Consider the following 11,534-nt stretch of genomic DNA (forward strand, 5'->3'; position numbering starts at 1 on the left):
CACGTGGCTGTTTGAATTGTGTGTGTGTGTGTGTGTGTGTGTGTGTGTGTGTGTGTGTGTGTGTGTGTGTGTGTGTGTGTGTGTGTGTGTGTGTGTGTGTGTGTGTGTGTGTGTGTGTGTGTGTGTGTGTGTGTGTGTGTGTGTGTGTGTGTGTGTGTGTGTGTGTGTGTGTGTGTGTGTGTGTTTGGGCGTGTTTGGGCGTGTTTGTGTTGTTAAAGGGAGTGTCTCCTTCAGGTTACTAAGAGTCAAACACTCACAGACAGTAGTGTGTGTGAAGCAGGTCAGTAACTTATCTGAACTTGATAAGCTGCAGAGATAAGTTGAATACCTGAGTTGTTTGACTGCCGGTCTGTGTGTGTGAGTGGTTCACAACTTCATTAACAATTCCTTTGACTCACAAATGGAGGCCGAATCGACTACAGATAAAAAGAACCCCCAACAAAAAATGCAAAACTTTACCGAACCGGTTCACAGCAGGAATGTGTGAGGCTGGAAGAAATGTGATCAAATGTAGATCAGTTATAACCAAAAAAAGTAAAGTTTAATCAATGAAACTGCATCAGAAAAATGTTTAAATGTAAAATGAAGTTTGCATGAGGAGGATGAATTGGCTTTAAAGCATTATTGGTTACATTTATCTGTAATTTATTAGGATCCAAACTCTAAATACATAGGCTATAGGTACTTTTACAAGTTGTTTCTTGTGCAATGTTGATCACAACCCCCAAATGTCTTGTAGGTAAGGCATCTTTAATATAGTGCATTTCATACCAAGGCAACTCAATGTGCTTTACATAAAGACAAAACATTTGAAAAGAACAGCATAGAACAAACTTAAAAAAAACAAAAAAAAAACCCACAGAGTTAAAAGCAGGAGCAAAGAAGAATAAAAAAAGTAGAATAAAAGAAAACAGATAAATGTTTTTAACCTTAATTACAATCAATTACAATCAGTCCACTTTTAAAAGGAGCTATTTGTAAAGTATTGTTATTGCTACATAGCTAGCGTTAGCATTACCAGCTGTTGACTCACCAGTCCAAGAAATGTTGCAACTTCGGTATCAAACTCTATTCATTTACTCGCCTACAGTGGAAAATAATGTTTTAATTTATTGTCTTTTCCTATAACTTGTTTTCTCCTGCTGATGTTAGCATGCTAACTAGCTAACTGTGTCCATTAGCCGATCAGACGACGTATTTTAACTTTTTGTCTTGTATGTGAAATAGCTCTTAGCACAGTAACTGATAATCATTGTTAACGTGAGACACAACAGAAACCCAAATGCAGTGAAGCTTTAAGAATATTTGTTTAAAACGGGAGTCGGACAAAAGAAAGGTATTCGCGTAACGTCAACACAACACCTTCTGTGATTGACACAGTCCATTTGATCTCAAAATGAAAATCTACATCTGAAAATAAAAATGTGTGTTGTTGTTTTTCAGGTTTTCTCAGAGTCACACCGACCAGACCGGATCGACCAATCGCTGCCTCGATCGCCGGCTTCACTGCTGCTACTGTATTGATCCCGGTCGTTGATTTGTACAGTGCTCGTCGTGATCCGGGACCTTTTGATCACTGGTTTACCAGACCGAAGGAATCGACCACTTCACTGCTGCTGGAATACCGATACGGGATTACCAGTCGCACCTCAACCAGACAGAAGAAGTCGATACCCGATAAAGGAATATTTGTGCAAACCGCCGTTAGCAAGGCTTCGATTGGCTAACGAACAGCAACCCCTTCTGCTTTATTGATCAGTGATCGTTCAGACTTCCTAAAGGGAAAAGGACGGATCGATGGCGGCATCAGACTTGATCCAAGACAGTGAGGACATCCGGCCTCATGTGGAGGCGTCCGTGACCACAACAAACCCCTCTACCCCTAGTAATCCTCAGAGGGTCGCTAACGGTAACCCGCCTCGCCATAATAATAACTCCCCACCGCCGCCATCGCAGCCCGCCGACACCCACGACGGCCAGAAGAAGAAGCATGAGCACAGCCGGCTGAGCCACCTGCTGCAGCAGAACCAGCTGATCCACTCGCTGAGCAACGGGCTGCGGCGCCACTGCGACTACGTGAAGATCGCGGTGCCGGAGGAGCGGAGCAACCGGCTGCCCGCGGAGTGGTGGAAGACGGGCGTGGCCTTCCTCTACGCGCTCTTCAACCTCGTCTTCACCACCGTCGTCATCACCGTCGTCCACGAGAGGGTGCCGGACAAGTCGGTGAACCCGCCGCTGCCCGACAAGTTCTTCGACTACGTGGACCGGGTGCCCTGGGCCTTCACCGTCACCGAGGTCAACGGCCTCATCCTGGTCGGGCTCTGGTTCGTCCAGTGGCTCTTCCTCAAGCACAAGTACGATAAAAAGTTTCAGTTATTCCCTATTTAATTGACCCTTTGTTGGCCTTCTGATTGGTCTGCTGATCCACCAATCAGAGCGCTTCTCCCCATGTCATGTGTTGCGCAGCATTCTCAGGTTGGACAACCCTAGGATGAAACCCTATGAAACGAGATAGGACAGCAATTTTTTCGGCAAAAACTACTTTATAATTTTTCAATATGGCTAAAATGTGCCTCGGGTTCCTGCAATAGCGACTCACGATATCTGGACGTATTCCCATGTGTCATTTTTATCCCATTCCCCAAACCCAAGACATCAATAAACATACTTAGCCTATGTATAGGGCCTATAACATGTACATATATTACTTTAACCTTCAAAGTTATCTAGCAAACGTAACATTACCGTTGCTAATGTCTTTTGAACTTTGTGAAGTTTTACAAGGAGAAACGGGAGATTGGCGGAGATTAAGCGTTAGCTTGTAGCTAACGTTAGCTAGCATTGTTAGCTGCAAGCTAGTGAGTGACCAAAACAATGATTTTTCCCCACTTTTCGGAAAAAGTCATGTTATGCCCATTCAGTCCCTCTTTAGCCACGTCTGTCTTCTATCACAGACACCATTTTTCTGATGTATAAGATAATTCAAATTTTCCTTACAAGCAATTTAAATCTGCCTAATTTTCAATGGTTTCCAATGGGAGTTAACCCTTCCGTGACCATTGTTTGTCCAACCTGGCAACAGTAACCGTGGAGGGCAGGACTTGACAAAGGGTCAATTATTGTGTAGTCTGTAAGTATTGATTGTTTTTGGTGACTTTTTGGTGAGCAGCAAAAAGTGAAGAGTTTCATTGATTTGGGACGAGTCGCCTGCTCTGAGTCAGTCACAGTCGTGTTTGTAGTTTGGACTCGGTTGACCTTTACGCTCCACTGTGGAACCGGTTCACTGTTGTCTACGGTAAATACATGTCGTCTGCTACCGTTGGACTTGGACTGAGATGTTTTTAGACTCTTCTGTTCAGTTAGTACAAGCCGGACCATAGACACCTTAACCCCAGGATAATTCAGGCCAATGGTACCATGGTGACCAGCAAAGAACTAGTGGTTGAGCTGATCTTCCAAATCAGATTTCTCTAGGATTTCTTAAGTTAAACTGTTGATTTCTTCATTCAGTTCAAATATTTTCTGCTGCAGTAGTTGGATGTGTTTCTCTGGGTTGACCATTTTGTTTAGTCCTTTGTGTAACGGAGGTGCACTCCCTCACCCATAAAGGACGTGCTAACCGTTTTGCCAATCACTCATTGAGCTATTGGCAAAACGGTTAGCATTGTTGCCTGCTGTGCAGGAGACCAGGGTTCGAACTCCACAGGGCAGGCCGTGAGAAACACAACGCAGAGGGCCAGATATGGCATCGGCTACATTTGCTTAAAGGAATAGTTCAGCTTTATTGAAGTGGGGTTGTATAAGGTACAAATGGCCACTAAATATAATATCTGCTGTCTCAAAATAATACACCGGGACTTCCCGTAGGCGGCGAAAACACGCTGATTAACTGTCCCTCATTGACAATAGTGTGTTGCCTGTGTCTCAGTGCAGCGCGATGCGCCGGTGTTTCTCAGTGGGAGAGAGCAGAGACCTTTCTACTGCAGATATTGTACTTAGTGGCCATTTGTAGCTCATACAACCCCACTTCAAAAAAGCTGAACTATCCCTTTAAACTGCACTATGGTGCAAAGATCCTCTATGTAGGAGATGCAGCGTTGCAGGCAGCAAAAATGGGGCGAAATGGGAAACAGTTTGAGTTTCTTGACTGTGATGTCATTTAGATTAAATTAAATTTGATTTAAAAGCGAGGCGCTTCCAGAACACCTCTGGTCCTAAATCCAAACTAGTCTACAGCACCAACCAGAGACACCTGTATCCAGTCAAGTCCCTTTCCTCCTGTATTTCTTTGACTAACCGTGACTTCCTGTCTGCAGAGCCATCGTGGGCCGCCGCTGCTTCTTCCTGATCGGGACTCTCTACATGTATCGCTGCGTCACCATGTACATCACCACGCTGCCGGTGCCGGGGAAACACATGGTCTGCGCTCCCAAGGTACGACACACACACACACACACACACACACACACACACACACACACACACACACACCGGTCCAGTTCACACTCCGTTCACTGGTGTTAAATGTTGATGTTTGTGTAAATCAAATGTTTGCTTGTTTGTTTGTAGTTGTACAACAACTCCACAGGGAAAATCTGGAGGATTTTGCAGCTGATCTCAGGAGGAGGTAAAAAACAACACAGAGTTTCACTTCCTGTTTACAAGATAAACAAACACCGTCTGTCAACACTGCTTCATACTGTTGTTGTGTTTTGTTTGTGTTCAGGTTTGTCCATGACCGGCTCCCACCTGATGTGTGGAGACTTCCTGTACAGCGGCCACACCGTCATGTTGACTCTGTCCTACCTGTTCATCAAAGAGTGTGAGTTTATTTAACCCTCCTGTTACCACCACCTTTCACACTTTCCCAACCCCCCCACGGTCAGATGAAAGGTCACTGAGGTCTGGTTTTTGGCGAGGAGGTGTATCTCTGGGTAAACTCTGGATGTCCCAAGTTTCAGAATGAAAGTCAATTTTTTGGACCCGTAATGCATTTTAACAACATCCATGACCCTTCAAGTGGTCAAAAATGTCCAATGGGTTTTTTTAATGTAAAATTTTTAACTAACAGATATCACCATGAAACTTCCCAAGTTTATCACTCACATTAAGACAAATATTTTTTGTATTACAAGTTTTCTCAAATTTTATGTTTAAATATGTAAATGAGGCAATATCTAATGAAATATGCTAATGCTAATTTCCAGAACCGAAATCTGAACAATGGAAAGAGCCTCTTTCAAAATTCTTTATTTTTTTTTATTTATTTATTTTTAACACATATCTTTATAGATTTTTAGTCTTTACACAATTTCCCTCCACCACCACCACCCCCCCCCCAACCCTGAACTGGAGCCATCTGTTAAAAAGCAAAAACAATGACATTTCCTTTGAAAAATGAAAAACAGAAACACAAAAACAATATACAGTACACCTGCCTGTCTTCTAGTTAAAATTGGTTACATAATCAACTGAAGTAAAGAGAGAGAAACATCCTTTCAAAATTCTTGTTTTATTTTGTTGACATATTATAGTCAGAAGTTTTCACCGAGGGGATTTTGGATATCTCTTATTTTAATCAATAAAATACTGTCACCAGCCATAAACCCCATAGAGCCCCATAGAAATGTTGTGTTTTTGCAGCTAAAACAACTGGCCAGGAAGGGGTTAAAAATTTAGAAACCCATGTCAAAAGTGGTTTTCATGTTTAGTCAAGACACAGACCTATATGTATCACAGATATTTTGGGAGTAACTGATGTCTAAATTTTGTCCAGGGGTCATGGATGTGGTACAAATTGAAGGATCATCCGAGGGCTAAACTTTAACTGTCAGAAGCAGGATTGTTAACACTGTTTGTGTGTTTGTGTTTGTGTGTGTGTGTGTGTGTGTGTGTGTTCAGACTCTCCTCGCTGGATGTGGTGGTATCAGTGGATCTGTTGGCTGCTCAGCGCCTCGGGCGTCGTCTGCATCCTCATCGGCCACGAGCACTACAGCATCGACGTGGTCATCGCCTACGCCGTCACCACCCGGACCTTCTGGTGGTACCACACCATGGCCAACTCACATGTAAGTTATAAACACACTGGCATGTCCTTATGCTGCCCCCTGCTGGCAGCACTACACTGCAAAATCTCAACATCTTTCCAAGAATATTTGTCTTATTTCTTGTCAAAATGTCTAATTTCTAGTCAAAACTAATCTCTTTCCACTTATATAAGACTCATCACCTAAAAATGAACTTGTTTTTAGATCATTTTCACTTGTTTCAAACTGATTTTCACTTGAAATAAGTAGAAAAATCTGCCAGTGAAAGCAAGTTTTTTTGTACTTGTAATAAGAAAGAAAAACTTGCTCTACTATCAAAATGTTCTACTTATTTCAGGTGAAAATAGAACATTTTGACTAAAAAGTGTTTAAAAACAAGTTACTTTTTATGTGAGGACACTTATTTTAAGTATAATCAGATTTGTTTTGACTAGAAATGACATTTTGACTAGAAATATACTTGGTGAGATTTTGAGTTTTTGCAGTGTAAGCTTAGGTTAAAACCATGCACACAGAATGGAGTAATGTTACTTTATAATGAAAATTAAAAGTTCACATATTCAAATAGTAGTAACAGTATAGTATTAATAAACTGTATTTATATACCCCTTTTATTAACAACAAAACAAAAAGATACAGTAAAATCCTGTGATCTTTTACATTTGAAAACAACCTGTCACAGCATCAATAATCCCAATATAAAGAATAAACTTGTTGTCCAAGGAGTTAAAGGAGCTTTTATAAAGGTGAGTTCTTAATATTGTAGAGAATTCAAGTTAGTTAGTGAGCTAGTTAACCTGTTCTGCGTGAAATATTCAGTTTATAACACATTTATTTATTGAACGCTCTTTAAATATGTCAAATAACGACACATGATAAAAGGATAAACCCACTCACTGCAAAAAGAATACAACAAAACAAGAATATTTGTCTTATTTCTTGTCAAAATGTCTAATTTCTAGTCAAAACTAATCCCTTTCACTTCACTTAAAAATTAACTTGTTTTTAGATAATTTTCACTTGTTTCTAACAAATTTTCACTATAAATAAGTAGAAAAATCTGCCAGTGAATGAGAAAGAAAAACTTGCTCCACTATCAGATTTTTCTACTTATTTCAAGGGAAAATATGCTTGAAAGAAGTAAAAAGTGTCTGTAAAACAAGCTACTTTTTATGTGATGAGTCTTATTTTGAATATAATTTGATTTGTTTTGACTAGAAATTACATTTTGACTAGAAATAAGACAAATACTCTTGGTAAGATTTTGAGTTTTTGCAGTGTAAACCCACCCCCAATGTTCCTTTAACTTCCTGTCACTAATTTTTTCCTGTGTTTGTTTTTTTTTCTGCTCAGTCGCTGCGTCAGGCTCCCAACAACTACCTGTCGAGGACATGGTGGAACATCATCTTCAACTTCCTGGAGAGAAACGTCCAGACGACGGTTCCCATCGTGTTCTCGTGGCCGGTGGCGCTGCCGTCGTCATGCCGACAGAGGTACCGGATGGTGGAGGGGGGGAGGGACGAGTGACGACGGACGGACGTGGAGATACAGCTAAGTGACACGAGCTGACAAAACGAAAGACTCTTGTACAAGAGAGAGAAAGAAAAGGGGCGGAGCTTTGACAGCGGTTTATTTATTTGAAGCAACATTTCCACCTCCTTCCTGGTTACTGAGGAAGAGGAGGAGGAGGAGGCACCGACGACGACGAGGTGTCGCTACGTTTACATCGATTATAATCACATCAGAGGACGGACAGGAACAGATCGACCAGCGGATTATAAACAGTCACCGACCTGTGGAAACAAAATACTGACGAATAATAATGAATATTCTCTTTATGTCGTTCATTTAATGAATGAAGCTCAGATTAATCTTTTCTAGAACTAACGTTAAATTAAATAGGCTAGCCTATATCTGATCAAATGGTAATAATAAGATATTTTATACAGTTTAGATGGTTTACACGAGTTAGCTATGCCAACAAATGCTAGTCTTTGCATGGATAGCCTGTTTAAAGCTAACTTTTGAAATCGTTAAACTGTAACAGAAGCTTAACTGCTGGCATGCTAACGTCCTCAAAGCTAACATCAGTGTCAGAATGAATGCAGTTAGCCACACGCTAGCTCCTTATGCTAAGGGCTATGTTGATGAGAAATGCCAACGAAGCTAACATAACTAAAGAGTTGGGACAAAGCTAAAATGCTAGAACATTTACAAAGCTAACATCAGTGTCAGAATGAATGGTTAGTTAGCCACACGCTAGCTCCTTATGCTAAGGGCTAGTATGTTGATGAGAAATGCCAACGAAGCTAACACAACTAAAGAGTTGGGACAAAGCTAAAATGCTAGTTGTTTAACATTTACGAAGCTAACATCAGTGTGGGAATGAATGGTTCGATAGCCATGCTAGCTTGTTATGCTAAAGCGGCGTTGATGGGAAATACAAATGACGCTAACATAGGGACAAAGCTAAAATGCGATCTGTTAAACATCAGTATAAGAAGGAAAAGTGTTGCCATCAAGTTTGGTTTGTTCGCCACGTTATTATCTTTAAGAACTGTGTTGATGAGGATTTAAGCTAGCTGGAGGTTCAAAACCAAAGCTAAAACCACGAGCCACTTAGCCTTCCCTGTGGTAACGCAACATGGTAGCTTGTTACGTTATGTGAATATAAAAATATGTTTCGCACACACAACGATAAACTTGCCACCATGAATGTTTGTATGTCTGGGATGTTACGTGCTATGGTTTTGCTAACAAAGCTAAAAGTGCTAACTCTTCATCAGAATGAGAGTCCTTGAGTGTTGTTGTGTACTACGTCTTCCTAAACTTGATTATTGTTAAGTTATATTTTCAACAAAAGTGTAAAAAGTATTTTTTATGTTTGTTTATTGTTTAGTTTTTTTTTACTGAAACAAGAAACTGCCTGTTTTCAATTCAAACAAAAACCAAAAAAAATAAAAATGCTGCTGAATTTAAGTCGGATTAATGAAGGTTATTGTTGCTGTGTAGTGTTAATTTTGTAAACATGATGACTTGAGGTTCACCACGGCAACACTCTCAACATCTGTCCAGTGTCAGAATCCAGATGTTTATTGCTTCTGTAATAAAAAGATTTATTTTCAGTCGAGAGCGGCTTCTGCTGATCCATGTGTTATTTTTATTTTTTTCATTTTTTAGTTTTTGGGACTTTTATTTTTTTGACATTTTTCTTTCACCAACACCAAAATAATATCGATGTAACAGACAGATTTTATTATTATTTCTTCAACAAATAGGCTACAACACATGAAGTAAATTAAGAGAGATTAAAGACGAAGAGACATTTAATTTTGTTTTTTGTTTTTCCATTTAACTGAACCGTGGGAGGTTTCCTGAGGCCGACTGGCTGCGTTTCCTCTTCCTCTTCCCCTGGAAAAAGAAGAAAAAGCAATAAAAACTGAAACTCACACAGTATTTACACCTACACAGTGTGATGGACAAACCGTACGTACGTAGTTATCTCTGGCTGACCATCCGGGGTAGAGCTGCATGTGGAGCAGTCTCTCCTTCTGGGCCAGGTCGTAGTATTTAGACTGTTCAGAGTGCGACAGCGCGTGCCACTGATGGAGAAGTTATAAAAACAACAAAGTACAAGAAATTAGCTGTCGGCATCATATCAATATCATCTTCTACTTTGTTTGTATATGAGGTTTGTCGATTTAAAACTGTGTGTTTCATGTCTCTGAGGCGCCATAAGGAATTAAAAGTTGTTTAATATCATTAATATTTATTCAGATTTATTCACCTCATGCATTTGCTAATTTAGTGGCTAACTGTTTTTTTTTCTTTTGTTTTTTTCAATGAGCTTTATTGAAAAGGCATTGAACAATTGAATGTACAGGGAACATCAGACAGCTGCTCCATAAAATGTCACAAAAATGAGGGGAAAATAATACTCAATATAGATATGAGCAGTAGCCTATTAACAATAACTAAAAATATATAATCATAAAATATAAAATGACATGGGGATAAGAAGAAAGGAAACAGAATAGACGCATTACTCCTCTTTGAAAATATTCTCATAGAGATTTGTAGTTGTGGCGCTTTGTTTAGTATCAATAGGCTAAGTGTTCATGTTTAAATATAGGCCTACTCCTTAAATTCACATAAAAAAACTTCTGAATCTGGGTGAGACTTTTGAATGTTTACATGTGTATATGGAATTTGCAATACGAAACAAATAGATTGTGATAAATAATATGTTTTCCATGGTCAAAGTACATTATATCGCTTTTACAGTCAATTGAACACTGCAAAAACTCAAAATCTTTCCAGGAATATTTGTCTTATTTCTTGTCAAAATGTCTCATTTCTAGTCAAAACAAAACTCTTTCCACTTAAAATAAGACTCATCACCTAAAAATGAACTTGTTTTTAGATCATTTCACTTGTTTCAAACCAATTTTCAATTGAAATAAGTAGAAAAATCTGCCAGTGAAAGCAGTAGCGTAGCCAGAAAAAAGACATTGGGTGTGCACCTGCAAAGACTGGGTGTGCCAAATTTATTTTCAACAAACTGAGCGTTACACCTCCATAAATATTCAAAAGAATTCCAACATTATATGTTGTGTGCGTTCTCATCAGTAATAACAAACCATGTGTTATTCGCTCTCAACAAGCCATAGGCCTTTAACAAGCATCAGACACAGACTGCACATAATGTAACAGTGGCATCATGGCAAGCCTGTATGATCATACTTATCTTCTAATCTATATGCAACGCTGAGTAAAAAAAAAACTGCTTAGTAACTGCTCTTATAGTCAACAGTACAACAGGTCAAAACATTCACACATATGACGTGCTCAAATAAATCAATAACAAAGTCATAAAAAAACACACTTTTGCGTGTCTGGTTAGCGCACACACAATAGGTGATCTACTAAGAGTAACACACTAAATGACAACACGCGCAAACCACAGTATTTAAATGAGGGTTTTGCGCGTAATCGTTTCCGCCATGGAGAGTGTGGACACAGAGCTGGATGGATACAAACGCAGAATAAAAATTTGATCCGACGCATTAATAGAGAGAGGGACAAATAAACATATTGTGGAGCTGCCTGCAGCATAAGAAACGTGGGAGATTATCTATGAGAAAGTTCAAATGTGGTTGGTAAAACAAGAAGAGAAGAGATGAAGTGAAGAGAAGATGGGGAGATATAGGCCTATGCGACAAAGAACAAAAGAAGATTTTAGTTTATAATAAAACCTCAGCAAACGAGGGAGAGCTGCTCTGATCAGTGTTGAGCAGCAGCTGAGCAGGTAACTGAGACCTGCTGTCATTCATTGAGCTGGAGCTGCGCGCTATGGCACATAGCTCAGGTGGGACACTCAGGCCACTCGGGTCTAAACGCGCTGACCAGATGGATCACGGACGGAGTGAAAGCAGCGGTGACGTCTCTCAGCCCCGGTCCCAGAGCTGAGCAGCCAGGTACTGGAGA

The 11,534-nt window shown here is 40.0% G+C and overlaps 1 protein-coding gene across 1 annotated transcript; it reads left to right on the forward strand.

The window, feature by feature from the left end:
• Positions 1 to 1,797: 1,797 nt before the first annotated feature.
• On the forward strand, positions 1,798 to 7,574 carry LOC311001338 (phosphatidylcholine:ceramide cholinephosphotransferase 2-like; the record flags this gene model as incomplete). Its single annotated transcript, XM_083992399.1, has 6 exons — positions 1,798 to 2,354; positions 4,317 to 4,434; positions 4,570 to 4,627; positions 4,727 to 4,822; positions 5,902 to 6,068; positions 7,401 to 7,574. The coding sequence occupies 6 exons, from the start codon at positions 1,798 to 1,800 to the stop codon at positions 7,572 to 7,574; spliced, it is 1,170 nt and encodes a 389-aa protein (XP_083848525.1).
• Positions 7,575 to 11,534: the final 3,960 nt, after the last annotated feature.

Source organism: Trachurus trachurus (assembly GCF_905171665.1).
Source record: "Trachurus trachurus genome assembly, chromosome: 18".
Taxonomy (NCBI): Eukaryota; Metazoa; Chordata; class Actinopteri; order Carangiformes; family Carangidae; genus Trachurus; species Trachurus trachurus.